Source organism: Pipistrellus hanaki (assembly GCF_964339955.1).
Source record: "Pipistrellus hanaki genome assembly, chromosome: 10".
In the NCBI taxonomy this organism is placed as follows: domain Eukaryota; kingdom Metazoa; phylum Chordata; class Mammalia; order Chiroptera; family Vespertilionidae; genus Pipistrellus; species Pipistrellus hanaki.
Genome location: NC_140512.1, coordinates 8873608 through 8897595, shown reverse-complemented (window position 1 = coordinate 8897595; position 23988 = coordinate 8873608). Strand labels below are relative to the sequence as shown.

General features: G+C 52.3%; 1 protein-coding gene across 1 annotated transcript in view; it reads right to left on the bottom strand.

Annotated features, from left to right (window-relative positions):
* The window catches only part of MINDY4 (MINDY lysine 48 deubiquitinase 4), an 84741-nt gene that overhangs the window by 48024 nt on the left and 12729 nt on the right, over positions 1 to 23988 (bottom strand). The window contains exons 4-5 of the mRNA XM_084896884.1: positions 23682 to 23928; positions 21412 to 21836 (exon numbers count right to left, since the gene is read on the bottom strand). Of these exons, the coding sequence (XP_084753010.1) occupies positions 21412 to 21836; positions 23682 to 23928 (672 nt within the window). The remainder of the gene's footprint in view (positions 1 to 21411; positions 21837 to 23681; positions 23929 to 23988) is intronic.

Sequence of the window (23988 nt, the reverse complement as noted above, 5' to 3'; positions counted from 1 at the left end):
GCTCTATTTTGTTTTCTTTCTCCAGCTTTCCTGTGAAGCTTTCAGCAGCCATTTAAAATGCACCAAAGAGCCTGGCCAGTGTTGCTCAGTGGTTGAGCGTCCACACATAAACCAGGAAATCATGGTTCAATTCCCAATCTGGGCACATGCGTGGGTTGCGGGTTCAATCCCCAATAGGGGGCATGCAAGAGGCAGCTGATTGGTGAGTCTCTCTCATCACTGATGTTTCAAATTAAACATATATGTAATACGTTTTTTAACAAGTACCAGAGAACTGTGCTGTGCTTCTGATAGGTAAACTCAGGCATACGCATGAGGAACTTTCTAAAAACCATCTACCTGTATTTAATTCTCTTTAGGTTTTTCTTCCCCTCCAGCAGGCATCCATCTGAAGTAAAGCAAAATCATTTTCTAAAAAGAATGTATTAAAAATAACAATATGACATAACTCTCTGAAAACCCATTTACTATGTAAAACTGACAGCTCTTTTGATGGTGACATTGAAATATACTTTCCTCCAACATCCCTGCAGGGTCAGATATGACTGAAGGAACAATTGCCGTCTCGCCACGGTAGCTTCTATTGAATTGGCTTCCTCCTGAAGATGTATGAAGGGGCGTGAGGGGGGATCGCGGGGACGTGCAGTTTGTTCTCCGGCTTCCTACGCTGGTGCTGGAACACGGAGCTCTTCGCCCTCCCCCGGGCGGCCCTCCCCCGCTCCTGGCCTCCCCCACTCATCAAGCCATTTTCCTCCATTCAAAACCACCTGCCTAGGCCCCTGGCTACCAGGACTCTGCAAGCGAACTCATGGGGAATGTGACAGAAGGAGCTGGAAAGAGGTGCGAAGGCATGAATGGACGGACAGTAGAGGATGTGGAAGGTGGAGGGTCAGCACAGAGACTGTGTCAGACCCACCTTTCCCGGTCCCCACACTCACATCAGGCCCCTCCACCCCACCGGCTCCGCCACTAAAGGCTGAGGACCTGAGTCCCACCTCTGTCTGAACCCTCAGGGACTAGGATGAGGTGGCCTTCCCTTGCTGCACATCAGCGTCGCTGTAGGAAAGCAATGCCTGAGGCGCAGGCGCCTGATGGGCGCTAGGACCCCCTTGGAGCACTGTGAGGGAGCACAGCAGGGGCTGCCTGGGCAGCTCTGAAACCTCCCAGGTGGTAACACCTCTCGGGTACCCATCTCTGCTCTCTGCCTCATCTCTCACCCAGACCACTGCAATAGCATCCTGTCTGGCTTCAGGACCCCCAGGGAGGCCCCCACCCTATGCTAGCCCCCACATCTTCAAAGGGTGTCACAGGCATCTTTCTAAAAAGGAAAGTCTAGCCATACTGCTGTCAGGCTGACCCTCTTCCAAGGTTCCCTATCATCACAATCAATAATCATATTCATAAAAATGACAGCCACGTCACAGCAAATACTGTTGCATGCCTGACTCCTTTGGCTGCCCCAGGCTCTGTGCTGAGTGTCCTGCAAGTATCAGAAGCCTCTGCCTCTCAGAAGAGCCCTGTGGAGTAATTACCTCACTGAGCCTCAGAGCAGTCCAGTAATTTTCCCAGGTTGCACAGCAAGCAGGTGGCAGCAGAGAAATTTGAACCCAGTCAATGACTCCAAAGACCCACACATACTGCTTCCTTATAACGTAATATCCAGGCCCATTAGGGTGCCCTGTGGGCCCTCTATGACCACCCACCACCCGAGCTCATCCCGCTCTGCACCCTCACGCCCCCTGCATTCCCTCCATGCCAAACTCCTCAGCCATGCCTCTACACCTGTTTACAAGCTGAACGCCCTTTGGCAAACCTACACCAATCCTCCACAGCCCGACTGGCTGTCACCCCTTCTCAACTCCAAAGCAAGCATTCGTGCACTCACCCAGCAAACACGTGGCACTCACCTGGCAGGCCTGTCCCCTGCCCAGGGAGACCCAGCCTTGTAAAATGAACAGACACAAATCGCAATACGAGGTGGTGTGGTGGGTTGAACAATGGCCCCCAATGAAATCCTCACTCTAGCCTGTGAGTGGTACCTTACATGGTCAGCAACCGGCGGTCTGTGAGGTCCGAAAGCTGGTGACCGCTGGTCTAAAGGACTTTGTAAATGGGATTCAGGATTTTGAGATGGAGGAGAGTACCCCGGATTACCCAGGTGAGACCTTGTAAGAGGGAAACAGAAGACCTGACAGAGAAGAGAGCTGATGCGACAATGAAAGCAGAGGTTGGAATGTACTAGGAAGTTGGAAGAAGGGGCCACAAGCCAAGGAATGTGAAGCCACTAGAAGCTGAAAAAGGCGGGAAACAGTTTCCCCTAGAACCTCCAGGAAGAACTAACCCTGTCAACACCTTGACTGTAGCCAGAGGAACTGGTCTCAGACTTCAGTGTCCAGACCAGTGAGATAATAAAAGCAATACACGTGGTAAGAAAAGTATCCAAGGTGGAACAAAGGACTGTGGGATTCTCCCGGCCGCCTGTGTCCCCTGTGCCTAGCATTGAGGCAGAGCTCCTAGATGGCTGCTGAGGATCAAGTGACCCTCATAGAGGCCAGGTGACTCACATAAGGTCACCTGATCAGAGCCACGGCTCTAACCCGGGCTGCTGGCTCTTTCTGGTCCTGCCCTGCCCAGAACCCTCCATGGCTCCCTTTGGACCATAGGGCAGAGTCCAAACCTCCCAAGTGCACCCCTGGCTCCTGAGGGCAAAGCCAGGAGGCACGAGGGTAGCCACGAGTCGTGGTGAGAGGGTGGGATGCCGTTTCTCCCTCCTCCCCCCCCCCCCCCCCCCCCGGCGTAGGGTACAGGGGGCCGCTCCGGGTCATGGGACTTCCACCCGGCGCGCCATCCATCAGCGGCGAGAGCCCCGCTCAGATGCTTTGTGCCGTTTCCCAGATCTCATCACCAGGAGACTTCAAGCGAGCCCCCGCTCGGGAATGCGCCTTTGTTCCTTTCATGTGTCCCTTTGTGGCATGAGCATTACAAAGTTTAAAAGGTCAGTTCAAAAGCTGTTCTTGCCTTTGAATGAAAACCATTATGAAAAAACAATGGCAAAAAGATAAATCAAGGATTCAAAACACTCTTCAAAAGGTGATCGTGCCAATAACCCAGAGATTTGTGTCAAAGTGTGCTCCGAATAAATCCCCGGAAGCGGGCCGCACAGCTAGCTTGCCTGCGGTGGCCAGCCACTACTCGATCCAAGCGCCTCTCTGTGCCCCTAGGGAGAGACAAGGCCAGGGCACTGCGGGTTCGGAGCCACCTGGGCCAGGACTCAATCCCTGGGTAACTGAACCCCGGCTGGGTGGAAAGAGCCCCTCGGAGGCCAGAGTTCTTGTCCCTGCTCCCCCTATTCCATGTGACCCCGGGCAAGCCCCCTACCCTCTGCAGCACCCGCTGCCCCGCTGCCCTGGGGAAGCCTGAGTGTGCCCCTCCCTGTGGGGCGTGACCGGGTGCAGGGCTCTGAGAGGTCATGCTGGGCCATGCTATTCGTGCAGAAGCTCTACATACATACTGCTTATGTATCCCAACGGTCAGAATATCACACCAGCTCTTCACATAAAGCCAGACGAGGAGTTGGTACTGGATGCTCAGCTAAATTAGTTATGGATTCCAAAAGAAAGCGGTCCCGTGGGGGTAAAGACATTGATCACTCACTGTACGTTATATTTTATGGAAACAGAACCCAGTGTGAATGGAGTCCAAGTTGATTCATGGAGCACTGGAACCCAGAATACAAGAAATCGACGTACGTCTTCCCCAGCCAATGATATCCTGGCACGCGAACCGAAGCAGTGGGAAATCACCTGGGCACTTCCACAGGAGGGCCATTCGAGATCCCCGCGCGGGGGAGGAGACATCTGTAAAGTCCCCGCTGAAATAGGCTCAAGACAAAACCTACTGAGTGTATCAGGAAAGGATGCAGCGTAAGGGAAAGCGGGCTAAAAGAGCAGGCAGGACTCCCGAGATAACAGAACAACAATCCAAAAGACTTGTCATTTGAGATATTAGAGAAAGGTGTTTTTGTTTTTTTGTTTTTATGAAATGAAAATCTAAAAAAAGAAAAGGACTGTGAGAGAAAAAACTGGCAGCTGTATAAAGTAAATAGTCTCGCCGAGACCGGTTTGGCTCAATGGATAGAGCGTCGGCTTGGGGACTGAAGGTTCCCGAGTTCGATTCTGGTCAAGGCCATGTACCTTGGTTGCGGGCATATCCCCAATGGGGGATGTGCAAGAGGCAGCTGATCGATGACTCTCTCTCATCGATGTTTCTAACTCTCTATCTCTCTCCCTTCCTTTCTGTACAAAATCAATAAAATATATATTAAAAAAAATAAATAAATAGTCTCATCAAAATTAAAAAATGTGTGATGGACAATAACGTATTTAATATATTTTTTTAAATATCTGAGCCTGCTTCTAGAAGAGGAAGGGAGAGAGATAGGTAATTGAAAGGTCTTCTCTATAGAATACCATCAACTAATAAATCAAAAAGAATGATAAAAATTAGGAAATCACCGTTTTATAAACTCCAAGTGTAGGGAAAGGGAATTGACAGATGCTAACCCCACAGGTGAAAGGTTTTTGAGGTCAATAATAGCCGGAAAGTTACAGATTCCTTATTAATTGCAGGAGGGCGGCTGCCTTTTAATGATGGAGAAAGCACCTTCGTGGAGTGACCCTCGTCCGCATCACCGAAAATAAAGCATCCTGGCCTCCCGGATCCCTGGTGTGATTCAATGGGAAATGCGCAGCATCCTATATGTGCTGTCCTTGCCAGAGGTGTTTAAGAGAAACTTAATAACAAAAATAGACATGTCTAGAGTGTGGTCAACAAGACTATACTCACCATGAGAAACTAAAGATTGGGGGGGGGGGGGATTGTTTGAGATTAACAGAGACTAGAGAGACATGACTACGCTAAACTCAAGCCTAGAAGGTATTCTGGAGCCACTTGGAAGAAACCTGATCATGAGCTTCATGTTAGTGGTTATTGAATGCATGTGAAGTTCCTTAGGTGTGATCATGGAGCTGTAGTTATGTAGGAGAATGTTCTTATCCTTAGCTGAAATATTTTTTGGGGTGGGAATGTCATGATATCTGAATTTTACTTTCAAATAGATGTGTATGTTACAAATATATGTAATTTAGATGGTAGAGGAAAGAAGAGAGAGAGAAAAAAAAGAGACAAAATCTTAGAATTGCTGAAGATAGGTGAAGGTTATATAAGTGTTCGCTGTACTATTATTCCAACTTTTCCACAGGTTAGAACTTTTTCAATGTTGGGAATAAACTCTTTGTAAGCTTAACCAGGAGACCAGATGCAGTGAAGAGGTAACAAATGACTAGGAGCTATCAGATGATGTCACTCAGAATGCAACTCAATCAAAGAGAGGAAAAGTGTCCGAAAGGGCAATCAGGAAACAGGGAGGGGGAATTTCAAGTCCTCTATCCCTCTAGAAGGAGTCCCAGAGGAAAGACTAAAGAGAATGCATGGAAGGAACTTACTGAAAAGACAACTGCCAAGAACTTACCGGACAGGAATCCAGAGAAACAGAGTAGCGTCAAATGGTGCTTGTGGCAATGAGTGCACACCCAGAGTGTCCGACGGAAACTACCGGAACACCAAAGACAATGAGAAAAACCTTAGAGAAAAGATAATCAGCAATGACTTAAACAAGAGACATGTTTGATATTCAAAAGACTGAAGGTAAGGACAAAGGAAGACATTTTCAGGCAGAGACTAAAAGAGTTGACTGTCACAGACCGTTACTGAATGAACTACTGCAGGATTTACTCCCGGGAGAAGGAAATGAAACCCACAACGTCGTGAATGTACTCAATGCCACCGAATTGTTCTCTTTAAAATGGTTAACTTAAAAAAAAGAAAGAAAGAAAGAGAAAAAAAAAGGAAGGAAAAAGAAAAAGTGTGGCAAAATTAAAGTACAAAATATAACAGGACAAATTATTTCAAATATATCAGTAACTGTAATAAAATAAATTAGCCCTGTCAGTAAAAAGAGACACTGAGGTTGCCTCTTTAAATTAGCAACATGCTGCTTCACAAGATACACGACCCGAAAGGTGAAGAGGAAAGCATGGGGAAAACCGATCATGCGCATGCCAACCGTTTAAAAGCCATCGTAGCGAAATACTATCAGATAAAAATAGACTTTGGGATAAAAAGCATTATTCCTGATAAACCTATCTGCTACAGAATAACAAAGAGAACAATTCGACAGGAAATATTAGCCATCATGAAACTCCATAAAATGAGGTTAATAATAGTCATACCTCCAAAAAGGATGGTATTAAACAAGTTCGCATGTCAAATACTAAGAATAGTATCCGACACACAATAATTGCTACAGAAATAGCTGAGATGATGATGATGACGATGGTGATGGTTAATGAGGCTTCTCACCTTGATTCCAAAAACCTAACGCTTACAAACACAAGTGGGAAAATATGAAATAAAGTAATAGACAACTGAGTTCGAAGAAAATGATGACCACATGGGGATGTAAGAATATTGTAACATTAAAAAACTGAATAATGTAATTCACACTAACAGGTTGGGGGGATCGTAAAATAATCTCAATAGATAAGAAGAAGCATTTAAAAAAAATAAATACTAGTTCCATATTTTAAAAATAAGAACGTAGCAGGCTCGTGGGAGGAAGGGTTTTGCTCTACTTGGCACATGTACTTGGACCCTGCAGAGCACCCTAACACTGACACCCCGCAGCCTCCCCGTGGAGGCAGTGGCCACATGAGGAATCCATGTTCCACGAGATTCACAATCACTCCAGAGCGGCGGCCGCCAGCCGGTGGCCCGCGGACCCCTGGTGGCCCGTGAGGTCCGAAATGCTGGGACCGCCGCTCTAGAGATACAGGAAGGTGGCCCTGCCAAGCACCGCACCGAGTCCGGCTTCCTGCCACGGGTCTAGCACTCCTGCTCCTCCCCGGCTTCACACAGAGCATCCTCTTGGAATGAGCCAGAGGGTGAGATGGCAGCGAAGCAGAGAGTGTGCACAGGGGAACGGGGCCGACCTGCCACAGGACCAGCTCCTGCCAGAGAAGATGGGCGTCGCCTAGGGATGCACTGATTGCCTTGCATCTCCACCTCCATGGGACCAGAACGGTCCTTGGGAGGATGCAAGGACCTTGACATCCAGGATTCCGGGCTTCAGCTCTGCAGACCCAGCCCGTCCCCAGCCACAGCACCTTCCGGGTAAAGGAGCCCCAGCAAGCACTGAGGAGTGGCTGCGTTGGCTGCTTTCTGCTCCCTTCCCCCCCCCCCCCTCCCAACAGTGACTTTGTACAGCCCTTAAAGGCTCTCATCAAAGCCAAGCTCTGGGAGGAATAAGACAGAGAGGCCGGCAGATCCCTGAGGGCAAGCAGATCTAAAAGGAACTTTGGTTTAACCCGAGTTCTCTATAGAAGGGCAGATCTTCTCCTTTTCACTCTCCTGCTCTCCATTTCTCTCCGGCTTCCTCTGGAAGCTCAGCCCAGCTGCCCCAGAAAAGACAAGGTGCGGGATCGGGATGGGAGTCGTGGGGAGCTGCGGCAGGAAGGCGTGTGGGGTCGCCTGGCAGGGGCTCAGCTCTCACAGCTGAGGAACCTGAGCTCCGAGGGGCGGAAGGGGCGCCTCCCGTGTCCTTGGCCCCGGGAGTCAGCCCGAGGGGTCCGTGTCCGGCCGGGGAAGGGCCCCGCCCGCCTGAGCCTCGGCATCGGCAGGCGGTTTTAAAATTAAGCCCTAACGAGCGCGAGGTCCCCTTAGGGCTGGGTTATCGAGGAGTCATCGTGTGCACGGGCCATCACAACTCTAACGGTTGCCAGCTCTTTTGACCTTCAACATTTAAAAAAAAAAAAAGAAATCTTTATTTTTTTTCCTCTCTTTTCTTTCCTCTTTAGGATGTGGAAAACCTGACTAGAATTGCCTGGTCTGACATTTCCTGTGAGAGAGCACTGTTTGGAATACTGTGAAAGCAATCTGCCTTAACAATTCCACCCAAATAAATTATTTTCCTGAAACTAGTGAAAAGCCTTCATTGGGAATTGAGCTGCCAACCCAAGTCTCTCTCATCCGGGTGCATGATGACGAAGGTTGGACAAAAATAGGGATCATCCTGTGAGGACAGATGGGGGCGGGGGGGCACCGAGGGCCCCGCATCCTCCTGGTAAAGCCATCGGCCTGGCCCGGGCGGCGGGAGGGAAGACACGCTGTACCCCGGCCTCCTGGACCATTGTTCTCGGGGCGATGATTCCGCAGCTGAACTATCTTTCCGTACGGCCCCTCCCGCGGCCTCTGGAACACACCCTGCAGAAGCCTGCAGAGCCCGAGCGCGATCCAAAACCAGGTCCCCAGGCCTCCTCCCTCAAGCCAGGCTGGACTCGGGCACGTTTCAGGGACAGAGAAGAAATCTTCCCAGTCACCAAGGCATCGGATGGGAGGGTTCCTTCAAGGGCACACAACTGGCAAATGACACTGAGCCCGGTGTGGCCTTCCCGCACTCTCCTCTCCGTTCTCCCAGTTTGGCACAAGGCCTTGGCACACAGCTGGTGTTTAATGGATGCTCCCTCTGGATGCCCAGCCAGGCCTCCTCCTTTCCTCCCGGGGCCCCGGCAGGAGTGGCTGGGGGTGGAGCTTTCGCCAAGGTCCCTGGGGCTGGGGGTAAAGCCACAGAGAGAATTTTAGGCTCCAGAGTCCCCTGGGCTGGCTGTCATCTTCCCCCGCTGATGTCAGCAGCACTGACCGCATGTTCTTAAGACGCCAAACGCAGAGAGAGATTGGCGACACTTCCCCAAGGGACCGGAGCTGGCGGGCTTCGTGGCTCTTGGTTCCTGTGCTGCCCCGCCCGCCCACCCTCCGCTGTGGCTGCAGGTGCCTGAGTGTAGCCAAGACCGGTTCCTGGAGGAGACCGAGCGGCAGGCGCTGCTCCAGAGGCAGAGGAGGGGCGGGCAGAGGTGGTGTTACTCCGGGGAAGAACAATGTCCTCTGCAGGCAGGTGGTCTCTGTGGAGGACATCTTGGGAGCATGGCCAAACCCACCTGCACTGACCGCCGAGCAGAAAGGGGCCAAGCCCGGGAACTGGGTCCTGGTCTCGACCCTCCTGTCTGTCCGCCAGCACGAGGCTGCCTGGCGCTGCCAAGCCCAACCACCGCGAGTGCTGGGTGAGCCCAGTGACCAGGGCGAGGTGACGAGGTGCCCAGCCCAGGCCTCAGGGCCCCACCCTGGGCGAGCCCCGGCCGCACACCCAGCAGGTGGGACCGCCCCTGGCAGTGGAGTGAGGACCGGGGATGCCCAACCTGAGGCAGAGGCTCCCCTGCCCGCCCTCCCGAGGCTGGTGTGAGGACCCAGGAAGGAAGGAGCGGGCGTCCGGAGTGCCGCCTGGAGCTAAAAAAGGGAGGCTCTCACACGCGCCTGGAAGACATGACCTAAGAGTTGCCGCCGGTTTCCATAGCGGCCTGGAGAGCGGCGTGGAGCTGTTGGCTTGGCTGCTGGGAGAAGCCGCTTTCTGGCACTTTCGCTGTCCTCAAACGGGAGAGGCGGACTTCCTCCGAGTCCCATTACACACTGATCCACTTAGGCTCTGCTTGGTTCAGCCCGCCAAGGGGCGGCTTAAAACAACTCCGGGATGAAATATGTTCCGCTGGACTCATAAAACATTCCCTGCACCAGCATCATAGAAGGGCCGTGAGCAGTGACTTTGAAATGACACTGTCTGGCCCCAGGTTAACTTCCTGCCAATTGGAAAATAAAGACACTTGGGTTCATTTGCCTTTAGAAAAGGTGGGCGGCTTACAATTAAATGGCACTTGTTTTTATTTATTTTTTAAATACTATATTTTTATGAAATATAAAGAAAGGGAGAGGGAGAGAGATAAAAACATCAATGATGAGAGAGAATCATTGATCAGCTGCACGCCCCCACACCGGAGATTGAACCTGCAACCCAGGCATGTGCCCTGACCGGGAACTGAACTGTGGTCTCATAGCTCTGTGGTCGGCAAACTGCGGCTCGCGAGCCACATGCGGCTCTTTGGCCCCTTGAGTGTGGCTCTTCCACAAAATACCACGGCGTGGGCGAGTCTATGTTGAAGAAGTGGCGTTAGAAGAAGTTTAAATTTTAAAAATTTGTCTCTCAAAAGAAATTTGAATCGTTGTACTGTTGATATTTGGCTCTGTTGACTAATGAGTTTGCCGACCACTGTCCTAGCTCATAGGTTGATGCTCAACCACTGAGCCACACTGGCTGAGCTCATGCCTTCCCCCGAGTGGCCCTGATGGAAAAGCCGCCCCCCTGGCTCCCGTTTTCCTCTCTGTGACATTCTAAGGGTTTAGTGTTTATCTAAACGACCGGGGCTGTTTCTACTTTGCCACGCGCTACAGAGCACAGCTCGGTGGGAGGAGGCGCAGACCTTCAGCCCCGTTTTCACAGTGAGGACACGGAGGACCAGGAAGCTGGAGCACAAGCCAGTGTGTGACACGTGGCAGACGATGACGTGAGGAAAACCAGCCCCCATTCGGGGCATCTTTCACGGCTCCGTTTGGTCATTGTAAAGGCGGGACTTTTAGTTCCAGATTATGTCTATATTTAAATCCTATAAAACTGTTTTCATAGCCTTACTTAGCCAGAAAAATACAAAGCCCTAGCAGTGTGTTGGCACAGTCTTCTGTTTTTGTAAAACTGGCAAAAATTAGATGCTTTTATAGTCTTTGTCTTAAAGAAGCCACCCAAACTGTGTTAGTTTCAGGCCCACAAGGTCCCCCAGATTTTGGGGTTTTGCTCTTCTTGTTGTTTTGCTGACCCCTGAATTCCCAGGGACCCACTGCGTCCAAGTCTCCTCCGGCCCGAAGACCTGTAACTGCCTTCTCCTGGCTGGTACCGAGAAGGGCCCGGCCGAGACCGGCCCCAGAGCGCCTCTTTCCTGCAGGCACAGCGCCATGAAGGAACCTCAGGAAATATGACCGACTGCAAAAGCACAGAGGGCTGACTGTTTTCTGGGCATTTCTTAGATAAAGAAGGAACCTGCTGCTTGAAAGCTATGTTAGCTCTGCAGACCGAGCATCACGCCGCTCACACACAGACAGGGAGCTGGGGGTTTCCTGGGAGCCAGCCCAGCCGGGGCCAGCACACCCGGGGCTAAAATTAGCCGTGCCCTGAGCCCGCGGGCAGCCACCAGCTCTCCTGTAGCCACTTCCACTCGCAATGGGGTGAGGGCCCTCGGTACCACCCAGGGTGCGGTTTCCTCCCTCCACACCCTCTGGGGTCACCATCCAGCCCCTAAGGAGGGCGCCCAGCTGTTGGGCACAGGCAGTTCATGGGTGGGCCCGGCAGGTGGAGTGTCCAGGGGCTGGGATGTGGCTGAGAACAGCCCCTTGAGGAGGGGATGTCGGAGCTGGAACCTCCGTGACCCCAAAGCGAGCAGCACAGGGCCCTCTCTCTGGGCTCGGAAGAGGGAACTCAGAGCAGCGCAGGGCAAGTGCTCATGCTGAGGAGGTAACAGCGTTTGTCTGAGTTTCTAAGAAGGAAAAAGAAAAATCAGGGCAGCACAACCCTCTCCTCCTTAGCAGTGGAACGTCTGCAGGCTCGGGATGGGGCCCCTGGCAAGGCTCCGCTTCCCTGGCTTCTAGGGATCCGGATCCAAATGAGCGGGCAGAGCCCGGAGGCAGCCGCCCTCAGACCCCTGGCGGCCCGCTCTCCGGCCGGGCCTGCGGCCGCAGCCCCTCCGGGATGGCGTGGGCGGGAAATGGCCCCAGCAACGCGCCAACAGGAAGAGCTTGGACCGAAGGTATCTGGAGCTTTTTCCAGAACAAATATAAAAACCATGTGAAGCCGCTGGGCCCACGTCGGGCGGCCGCCTGCTGGGAATGTCACGTTGCGCCTCACGGTGGGAGTGTAATCAAAGGACTGGGGGTTTCGAGAAAACATCCCCAGGGCGAGGAGGGGGGACGTGGCCAGCGGGCACTGCCAGGCGTGGGCGTGCGGCTCCGGCCCCAGGTGAGGGCAGGAGCCAGCTCCCAGTGCCTGTCAGGACGACACTGACGAGGCTGCCTCTGCACATCTGGAAAACATGTACACGCTATTGTTTAGCAGCAGCAGCAGCCGGGCAGGCCGTGGTCCTGGCAGGAAAGGGGCTGCCACGCCCACGCACGCCCCGCTGGGCTGTCCCGGGGCGTTTCCTGGGCTAGCCCCCGTTCTGTATCATCACCCACATTCCAGCTTTTATAGAAACACCATGTCCTGGCTACACTTCTTTACGACGCTCACTGAGCGACGAGAGAGAGATCCTGTTGACTGCTCATTTTCCCTCTTTGTTCCATGTGGTTTTTGTTTTCCCTTTTTATTTTGAAAAATGTTAAGTAACAGACAGACACAATGAATTCGGTATGCCCTTCCCTGAGCGACAAATAGCTAACATTTTGCCGTGTTGGCTTTCCCCTCTCTCCAGACACACCTGCACACACAAACGCACACACTGTGTTTCCTGGACCGTCTGAGCCCGCATCCCTAAGAACAAGGATAATCTCCCACCCAATCCAGGGGGGGTACCTGTGTGACAGCCCTTCGCACGCCGGGATCCTGTTTACTTTCCCAGGTCCCCGCACCTGTCCGGTGTGCCCTTTTGGAGTTCCTTTCTTCCAAACGAAGAAAACCATCGGCCTAAGTGGGCCTGGACTGCTGTGGCTTTCCTCTAAAACAGACACGTTGAGCTCTCTGCCTCCGTGGCCTCTCTGCCTAGCAGTGCACTGGTTTTAAGGAGGTCTGACTGTCCACAGACACAGGTGGGCTGGGAAGTGACAGGAGATCTGTTAGGAGGCTGAGAGGGGACGGGAGGGGAGGAAGGTTGCCGAAGGCTGTGTGGATGCACTTCCTGGGCAGTTCCTGTCGAACCGCTCTGCACAGCAGCCTCCGGAACACGAGCACTCGGGGTGTCACTGCCCCCACAGGAGGGGACGTGGAGCGGGAGGTGGTCTAACCACGCCCCTCAGAGGAGCCCCGTCCCCGGATGCGGGCAGAGTACTGGGTCTCGGCGCCCGTGGGGGACTGTAGTTTGCTTGAGCCTCTTTTTCCCTCATTCACAAGAAACCTCACGTGAAGGAGCCAGGGCTGAACCAGGTGACCCTGGGACCACAGGAGGCAGCACCATCGGTAACAGGAAGGCCATGCTGCTCCACGCACTCCCCATTTCTCCTCCCTCCTCCAGACCCCACCGAAGCCCTGGGCCCTGGGGGAGCCGGGGGAGGACCACAGCCACAAGGGCCCAGGCCGGACGGCTCGGTGGGCAGCCGCTGTCCAGGCCTGGCCTAGGGGGCTTCTGGCAAAGAGAAAGGCGGGAGGGGGAATCTATGTCAGGGCCAGGGCTTCCCAATGGACAGCGCACCTTGGCCTAATGCCAGGGGAGGAGAGACCTGGAAGACAAATTCAACCCGCAAAGCGAGGGCCTACCCACCACGACTCACTCTGAGCTTCACTCCCCGTGGCCACGGCCCACACGATGGATGGGGACATTTCTCTTTGACCCTCATAATCTCCCATAACCTGGCTCCAACCTACTTCCCATCCTTCTCCTGCAAAAGTTTCATTTATTCAAGAACACATCTATCCATTTAAGAAAGGAGGTGTTTTGGCTAAATACTAGGAGACAAAGCTCCAATTTATTAAAGTAACTATTGTAGGTCAATTATTTATATACATTATTCCATTTATTCTTCATGACAATCCCATTTTTTAGATGAAAGAAACTCGGCCACAAAAAGGTTGCTGGCATGAATTCAGACTGGCCAGCCATTCTGTGCCTCAGTTTCCCCACCTATAAAATAAGGGCCAATAACCAGCCTACTGTTGCTGTGAGGCTGAAGCTCCTGCATCAGGACCTGCCAAATAATGAGTAATAAATAAATAGCAGCAGCTGGCCTGGCCAGCATGGCTGACTGGGTGAGCATTGACCTATGAACCAGGAGGTCACGGTTCAATTCCAGCACACGCCTGGGCCGCAGGCTGGATCCCCAGTGGGGGGCATGCAGGAGGCACTGATCAATGATTCTCTCTCATCATTGATGTTTCTATTTCTCCCTCTCTCTTCATCTCTGAAATCAATAAAAATATATTTTTAAAAATAAATAAATATCAACAACTCAACTGTCCCCGAAACAATCCAGACCAGTCCCATGGCCCTCTGCCTTGTCCCGATCACTCGTTTTTTTGTTTTGTTTTGTTTTTAACCCTGTAGAGCAGTTATGTGTGCGGCTCCTCCACTTCTTTGGGGTAGGAACCTCATCTTCCACACTCTCCCAACAAGCAGGAGGCAATCCATAAACGCTTTGTTGAGCCGAATAAAAGCGAGTAACATGTATTTAGAGTGAGATCAAAAACTGTTTACTCAACCAGGAAAAGGCCCCACTTCTGAGCGACCCATGGCCCTGAACCTGGCCCCCACAGGATATGGAAGGAGTCCCATGGCTTTAGTAATGTCTCATGGAATGAGCAGAGAAAACAAAGTCCAATTTTCTGGAACGAGGCGCACACATGGAGCCCAGCTATCCAGGAAGCCGCCCTGGCAGGCCCTCGTCGGGATGTGGAGAACTCTGCCCAAAACGCCTGGCAGAACTCAACATCAAAGGCCGCTTCCCCTTCCCAGGTGGAGGCACCAGCCCGCCTGAGTCACGGCGCACTCCGCCCACGGCGTCCACGGGAAAACCAGCTGGGAATCACGAGGGAAGGAGTCTGCAAATGCCGCAGAGCCCACGGCGCCCCAGAAAAGGGGCTGAGGGATAGCAAGAGCTGCTTTGGTCTTCAGAAATGGTGCCCCAGAGACACCAGCAACTCATTCCCAAACAATCTCCAACTGGAAGGGGATGGAGAAGAGTGACGACTATGTCCAGGCCCAGCCATGAGGCCCCTGGCTGCCTCCGGAAAGGGTTACTCCAACTCTGCCCTCTTCCAGGCCCCGCCCAGCAATAGCCCCCTCCTCTGGGACCCTCCGGCACCTCAGGGGGCACCATCCATCTGGCTCTGGGACAGATGCTATTTTTAGGTGACTTTTCCTATTTGCTCAGTCACTAACCCAGTCTTTTATGTGCCCCTTGAGTGAAGGGAAGACTCATACTTCACTTCCCCCTCCCCCAAGGCAAAGCCAATGATTCAGCTCCATCCAGTAAGTCTGGAACAATTCTGGGCAAAATTAAGGGAGTAAGGTCACAGACAACACACCCCCACACTCAGCTAACGTCCAGCAGGGGACTCAGACAGCCTGTCATCTCTCTCCAGTGTGCCATGGGCTCTGAGGGGTATGAGAAGGAGCCGCGCCCAGGTCCAAGAGCAGAGAAGAGATTGGGAAAGGCTTCCTAAAGAAGGAAGATTCTAGACGACTTCAACATGGGCCATCACATTTGTGATGGGTTGAGTTGGTTGGTGGGTTGTTGAGTCAGGGGGCTGGTTGATCAGATAGAAGATTGGTTGAATGATTCGTTGGTTAAATGAATGTAGGAATAAAAACGAATGAATGAATGAATGAATGAATGCCAACAAGTGAATTTGAAGATAAAGTTTGGATTGTTCCAGTTCTATTAAAGATGATCAATTTAACTTTCATGGCACTGTCCCAAACAGATTTCTCTTTCAGTCTCCTCATTATGGACATTACATTCTGTCATTTGCTCAATATTTATTGACAGGTTCAGAGATATAGCGGAGGGGGAGCGGGGGAGAAAAGAAGTCCTACTTCAGTTCTCAAGGAGTCTATGGAAGCAAAGATGAGTTATCAAATCATTGTGCTGTATTGAGAGTTATCCATGATACTGTAAGAAGCAGAAAAGAAGCTGTCAGACTCTGTGACCAGACCAGGATTAGGGTGAGACTTACATGGTGCAAAATTTAAGGAGACACTCACTCTCAGGTTCATGCAGGTGCCTACACCATGGCTGAACCACCTTGAGAGTGAGTGCCTCCTTAAAATTTTGCACCCTGGATGCCTCTCGTGCCTCATCTCAGCCTGGCCCTGTTGCTGACCTCTACGGGGCCTCTCAGGGTTCTGGTACCCATGGTCTGCTGGAAGCTCCTGCCAGACCAACAGATAAGCATCTTGGAGAGAGAAAAAAGTATGCAAGAAGAATCTCCACACACCTCCCCACTCATCTCCCCAAACCACCCTCAGTCTGAACAGCCTGCTTCCACCCAGAGCAGCCGCTGTCCCGGAAGCATCACTCTGGCCTGCGAGCCATGGAGCAGAGGAGGGTCTCGGGGCCCCCACCCTGATGTGGATACCGACAAAATGAGTTCACTCACCCTCCAAGGAAAGGTGTGGACACTGTCACTTCATTAGCCACACTTTCCTGATCTCAGAGGAAATCTGAGTCATGGGACATCTCTTTCCCCTGCAAGAAATATTGGATCAAAGCCTTGGGAACCCTGGAGCTGAAGGTACCCAGAAGACATCAGTGAAGCACAGGGTAGGGCATTGATCCCATTTCTGGGGGCTCTGAGGGCCCGTAATGCACGCTTGACCCATTTCTCAGGTTTCACCTCCTGCATGGGCTGGGAGAGGCCAGCCTTCGGGAGGAGAGAGACTGGTGCTCGTCTGTGAATGGTCACATGCAGAGGAGATGTGGGTAAGAGGTGGGAAGGAGACCGATGGCAGATAGGGGTGCCCCCCACAGAAAAGAGGTCCTTGGAGTTGATCATGGAGGAGGCTGGCCCCACCCAGGAGCCCCAGGCAGGCCACTATCCACACAGGCTTTCGGCATACAGGAAAGCAACCGTGTGCTGTGTTTGTTTCAAGAGTCAGCTAATTCGAAGCCCCAGAGTCTGACATAAAGCCCACACACCATGCAGAGACCAATTACAATGGAAATTCCACCCATCACTGGTCCCCTGCGGTGCAGCTGTCGTGAGAAGGGATGCTTAGCTCTGGGGAACAGTCAATGAACCACAAATGCCACATCTCTGCCAGGCCTTGAGCAAGCCCAGAGGGCACTGCTCATTGTCCTCAGGATGCTGCCAGGCGTGTGCCCTCGTCTCGGCTCCCACCTCTGCTCCCATGTGGAAGCCAGGAGGGGCCAAGGGCCCTGAGGGATGGGCATCACTGATCGCTCTCCCACAAGATGTCTTTCTTCGTAGGGGCCTGGTGAGTGTCTTCAGAGTGAAATCAGGCAGCAAGGCCATCAGGCTCTGCATCCTAAAGATTGGTGACAGCCTGCTGCCACCTGCTGTCCATTCACTGTAAAACCAGAAAATCTGATAAGGTCAGAGTTATAAAGAAGTCCCTGAAACTGACACTGGCTCCAACAGAGGCAGGGACAGGATGCACTGGGGCCCGGGCTGTGTCCAGGCTGCAGAGACCCACGGAACGGCGCAGGTTATCACAGCCACTCCTCACTCATGTCACCGGTTCATCACGAAGTCTCTGCGCCAAACACAGCCTCCGCAAGGCCTGGGCCTCCTGCTCCCCTTAACTGCTCCCCAGTCTCCCATCCTCTGGGAGGGCCACAATTTAGCACCCAATTACAGAGAGCCTCACGCAGGTCCAGGGCCTCAGAGGCAGGGAGTGGTCTCGTCCATCCCCAGTGCTGGATCTGGGACCGAGAAGAGTGCCAAGAGACACTTCCTGGCTAACAGCTATAGCAGGACAGTGCCTGTCCGGAGCCAATGGCAGTTCACCCGGCACTTCTGCAGTGAGGGCTCCGGGGTCGTGATGAGGGCTGTTTGAGGGCCTGTCCCCTCGCCTCTCCCCTCCTCATGTGGCCTGCCTCTCCCGGCATCCCATGCACAGAGCGATGTCACAAATAGGCTTCTCGGCTGGTATGTCTATATCATGGCCCTGGGAGCTGGGTGAGTGCAGAAGACACAGGTGCCCAACCAGATGCCCGACTAGGATCACCCATCCCAGCTGCCGTCCGTGTTAGCTGCTAACAGCTCACAGCACCCTTCTCCAGAGAACTGCCCTTCACCAAACTCACCCAGGAAGTGCCCGCCCCACCCCAGCATAGACAACCCATAGCCAATGACTGACAGAAAAAAAATAAAAGCTTAAAGGTGGGACCAGCTCTGGGTCTATTCCCACTCTTATCTCCCTGTGGGATCAGACGGAGACCCCACAGCCTTCCTGAGACCTGCCTGCCCTGTTCCCCTCCCTGAGAGCACGTCCCCCATAGAGTACATGTCCCTCACTGAGAGCATGTCCCCCATAGATTACATGCACCCGACCCTCCGTCTCAGGCTTGGCTTTAGGCCGGGTGCCCAGCCCTCAGCTGCAGCACGTCACCACGGGGCTTGTTAAACACCTGCGGGCTTCCCCCCAAAGTCCCAATTCGGGTCACACAGGTCGTGTTTCTCCCCCGTTCCCAGGAGATGCAGATGCTGCTGATCCGGGGATCACAGTTTGAGAACCACCGGTCTCAGGAACCTGCCCTAAGATGGAATTCACTCAATCAGTAAGGTAAATGGGTGGGAGTGGCAGCTTAACACGCAGCAGCCAGCCCGCCTCCAGCTCACACCTGCAGCCGGGCACGGCGATCACCAGGCCTCCAGCCACAGCCCCTGGTGCTCAGGGGACTCGGGCTCCTGAACCCTGGATTGCCACTGCACACCTAGGGGAACTCAGAGCCCACAGTTGGGGGTCTCCAAAGGCACGAGGTATGTGCTCATCCTTCACAGAAGATGACCTCAGCGGCCAAGAAGAGGTGTGATTCTTGGCTCACAGAGGGGAGGTTTGGTCTGGACACGCCCAAGGGCATGTCTAGAATGGAGGGCGGAGAGTGTCAGAGACGGAGAAGCCCCTCCGACGGAGAGCACCCACCAACCCCTCCACTTACGACAGGAGCACAGAGGCCCAGAGAGGGCAGAAATCTGGCCAAGGCACAACTCAACCTGCGATCACAGCTTGACTTCAAGGCCAGCCCGGGAGTTGCTTTTACTGTCATCAGAGAATAGCTGCGAGCAGCCCTATTACTTTGGGCTCTAGTAATAGTCCTCTTCCCAGCTTCAGGACAACCCAGAGGCCAGAAGATCCCCAGGCCCTCTCCCCATCCCTCCCTCTCCCCTCCCAAACCTCTCCTCTGAGAGAAGCAGTCCTGTGCATGGCTAGTCTCTCTTTGCATTTGCTCCCAGAAATCAAAAGGCTGGTTCCATTTGCCTTCTGATCTCCTCTCAAGTGTCACCTTCTCAGAAAGGTTTTCCCCGACAACCTTTTTGTACAACAGCAGCCCCAAAGCCAAGTGCCTCTCATTCTCCCTTGTTTATTCTCCCCCGTAGCACTCTGCTATGCTATGTATTTACCTGTGTGGCTATTGTTCTGGGCTGTCTTCCCACCGGAACTGTAAGCTCCAAGAGGGCAGGGACGTGGTCTGCTCCGTTCACTCAGATCCCCAGTGATTAGGGCTGTGACTGGCACACAGTAGGCCATCACAGATGGGGTGCTGGTAGACATGAACAAATGAACAACTGATTCTCAAAGAAGGGGAAGGCTAACTAGCAGCATTTGCCAGTTTCCACAGTGTAAGCATTCCTACCATGACCAATCTCAAGCTACCACTCTGATGTCACTGAACACAGTCGGGAAGAGATGCTTACCATTAGCTCTCTGAGCTGGTACAAGCCACTTCAACATGCTACAGCATTCACTGAAGAGTTGTGGAATAAATTAATTGAATAAGTGGCTATTTGTGTGAATTGACAGGGCCTTTTTGAGAACATAACTCTAGAAACTCGGGGTCTGAAATCATGTTTCTCCAAAACCAAGGGAGTTACTACTAAAGAACAGGACTGGATTAAAATTCCAAATATACGCTGTGTATAAGAGACAAGCTTTACATATGTATGGACTATAAAGAAATCTAAACAAATATCAAAGAACTGAAATCAAAGTAGATATGACCAAAGTGGAAATGTCAGAAATCAACCAAAGAGATAACCAGAAAAATGCCCAAAATGTTTTGAATTGATCAATACATGCCCAAATTACCCATGGGTCCAAAGAAGAAATCACAATGGAAATTAGAAAATATTTTAACTGAATTGTATTAACATGTAACCTATTAACACACAGGATACAGACAAAGCATTGTTACAAGGAAATTTGTGCCCTTAATAGATAGTACCAAAGAAGACTGAGAATCAATTATTTAAGATCCATATCAATAAAATAGGAAATAATGGCAAGTTAAACTCCAAGAAAGTAGGAAGAAAGAATAGCAGTTAAGAGTGGAAATCAGTGGAACATAAAACATATATACAAAACCGAAAGTTAACTCTTTGAAATAGTACACAATTGCTAAACTCCTAGTAAGATGAATCAAAAAATAGGGAAAACCCAAATTACCAGTATCAGGGATGCAGACCATACAGACTTTAAGTGATAGTAAGAGGATATTATATTTACACATTTTTATATCAATACATTTAAAACAAGTGGTAAAACTCCTTGGAAAAAAATACAACTTGCAAAATTGATACATGAAAAAATTAGACAATTTAAATTTAATTTTTTTCAATTAAATCCATAATTTAAACTCAATGCTCAGAAGGCTAGTAAATTCTCCTAAATATTTAAGGAAGAAATAGCCAATCTCTCTTCAAGAGAATGGGAAAAAGAGGGATGACTTCTAACTTATCCTAAACACCAGACTCTAACGAATGAATTGCCAGAAAGACCATTAACCAAATTCTCCTTCATAAAACCCTACACAAAATATTAATAAATTGAACCAAACAATACATAAAAAGATCATATGTCATAGCCAAGTGGGTTTATACCAGGAATGTAGGATGGTTTAACATTCAAAATCAAACACTGTAGGAATCAACCAGGTCTGCTGTGTAAGAATAAAAATAAGGAAATAGATATAGATATAGATATAGATATAGATATAGATATAGATATAGATATATAGATTTTTTTTTTTCCAGAGAGAGAGAGAAAGATAGAAACATCAATTATGAGAATCATTGATTGGCTTCCTCCTGCATGCCTACCACTGGAGATTGACCACACAACCTGGGCATGTGCCCTGACTGGGAATCAAACTGTGACCTTCTGGTTCATAGATTGATGCTCAACCACTGAGCCACGCTGGTCAGGCAAGCATGGGGTTTGAAAAATGGCCCCAGAGGAGCCCTGTGGTAGCTGATCATCACCCTCGCTCAGCCTCCCACAGGAAGCACCCCTATGCCACCCCAGCTTGAGCGTGCTGCTCGGGTGTGTGAGATGATCTGCTGAAACCTTCCTGACTGAGAAGTGAGAGAGGCCAAAGAAACGCCCTATGGTTCCCGTGGGCTCTCCGGGCTGTAGTCTCCCCAGCAGGGTGGCCACAATCCCCTCCCCTACTTCACAGCCGCGCTTAGCGAGCCCGAGGAGCCCCGGGGACTGGATGGTTCTCTAGGAGGAGGCATCACCGGCACAGCAAGCTCACCTGAGGGGCAGGCACTGGTTCCCCTGCCTTTTAAACGCTCTTTCCAGCCTCTCCTGGGTCGACCTGAGATTCCCTCCCGGCAAGAACTTCAAGGGTGTTCTGTCGGCCTCCAGGCTGCTGTCGGCGGCTGGGCTGTCCTCGGAGAGTCCTCTCCACCTGCCGCTGCCCTGAAGCAGCCCCGGACTGGGCAAGAGGGGAGGGCTGCCGGAGGTGGGCCTGTGCTTCTCTGCGAGGGGCTCACTGAGCTGGCCCAGGGGGCTCCTAGAGGTGGGGCGGGCGCTGGGAGCCAGGGCCTCCTGTGGGGCTGTGCAGGCCGGGGTGCGGGTGGGCAGCTCGGGGGCTCTCCGGCCCTCCTCCTCCTCCTGGGGCTGGGCCACGGAGCTCAGGGCCAGGGGCCGCCGCAAGGAGCGCTTGTGGAGGGAGTCCTGAAAGGGACAAGGACAGACACGGTGAGGTTCCTGCAAGAGAAGTGGGAGGTGCCTGATCCCACTTCAAGCGTTTGCCCTTGATGTTCCCTCCCCCCCCCCCCTCCCCAAGTCCTCCGGGTAAAGTCCACCTCCTCCACAATGAGATTCCCAAAGGCTTCGCTTCCAATGCCTTCATTGCAACCACCTGGGTGAACCCCAAGAAAGGGCCGAGGGCGCAGGTTCAGAAGGTGAATGTGAGGTTCCAGGGTCGGGCCTGGGTTGTAGTTCCTGTGTCACCGCCCACCAGCTGTGTCCCTGAGGCAAGCCACTGAACTCTGCCCCTCACTTCCCTCCCCTGTGAGGCAACCTGTCCATAACCGCTAACTGTGACTTCCAAATCCCCAAAAACTTCTTGTGGAATCCTGTAACAAACTCTTTCTAACTGCTCTGAGGCTGCTTAGTCTTTTTTTGAGAGTTGAGTTGCAGACATGTTCATGTGTGTGTTCTGCCAAGACCACCAGCCACATAGCTGCAGGCGTTACGCTATGTGGTTTATGCACTGCCTTTCTTTTCTGGAAAACGAGTTCTAAGTTCTGGAACATACCTGGCCCAAGTTGTGAGGTGGGACTGGGGCCCCGGAGTGCCTGTCTCCCCCAGGATGGCGTGAGGGCTGCAGGAGAGCCCGGGAAGGCACCAGCACAGAGCCTGGCCCCGCACAGGGGTTCGCAAACACTGGCTCCTGTTTGCGGCCTCACCGCTCCTGCCAGGAGACCAGGAGTCTCAGAGGCCACTCTTCCTCCCCCTCTGGTGTCACAGAGCTCCCGGCTCAGTGGCCCGTTCCTAGCAGCCCCGATTTCCATCATTTCGTCAGTTAATCCGCTGGTATGTCCTTCCTTACTGGCCACGATTAACTGACGAGAATGGTTAAGCCACATTACCAACCTCGGGGACAGAAATATACCTGCAGGGCTTTCCATGGCCCTCTGGCACTTCCCAAAGTGACCCTGAGCCAAACGGGAAAGGCCGGGCTGAAGTAAGAGGAGCTAATTCTGCCGTGCTCTCACCTAGCGGAAATTACTAGCTACCTCCTCCACACGCCAGGGCATCCTCTGCCACAGGGCACGGAGCACGTGAGTCATCATTCCCACCGAGACCCAAGCTCTGGCCAAGGGAGGGAACCAGCCTCTCCTCATCCTCCTCAGCCCGGAGCTGGCCTGGTCACTGAAAACGGATGACATTCCCAGCAAGACTTGCTCTTTCCTTTGGGGCAACCCAGAAGGAGGGCCCAGGATCTCAATGGCCACAAGCACCTTCCAGAAAACTTGGGATTCTACAACCCATCCTTCAATGCCTCCACAGGACTGCTACCCCAGGGCAAAAGCACACAGAAGGACCGCTGACAGGACAAGTTCATGCACCCTCTTGGTGGTAAAGCAGGTCCGTTGTCACCTCATCCCTGCCAGGAGGGGGTCTCAAGGCACAGACTAGAGGACCAGATGGCCATGAACAGCAGGGCCCTGGCGTTCAATGCTCTGCCAATTCTAAGTGTGGCCACCACCCGTAGGGGTCGCCACACCTTAACCGTTTTCATAATAATAATACGAAAGATGCGCTGTGTCCGTGGTGTTGGCATTTGCAGTGGTGATGTAAGCGCGGCTGGTCCTCAGCAGGAACCAGGCAGGGCTCGGTGTGTCGGTGTTCCCCACCGCTGGCAGTAACATAAGCAAGCTGCCGGGGAGGACACGGAGGAGGTGTGCTCCCATCCCCACCGCTCAGGTCCCTTCATGGGGCTGCCTTGGGGCTCTCACACACACCCAGGCAGGTTCACACGCCCCCTCTCACGAAACAGATCGGAGCACCCACCGGGGTGCAGCTGGCGGTGGGCCCGGCCATCAGGCCTCGGGCAATCAGGCCGGACTTGGTCCTGAACTTCTCGCCCACCCTCTTTGTGTCCACGGAAGGCTCTGCCGGCTGGAGCTTGTCTCTCTTCTCCCACGCAGGGGCCACGGCGGGGCTCTCGGCCGGGACAGTCGGCACCGGCTTACTTTTGTGGAGGGGCCTTTTGGATGACACAAAATTACCGAGTATATCCCCATCAAGGTGGTCGTGTCTGCAAAAGAGGAATATTCCCATTAAAACAGACTCCCCACAAGGAATCACTAACCATGAA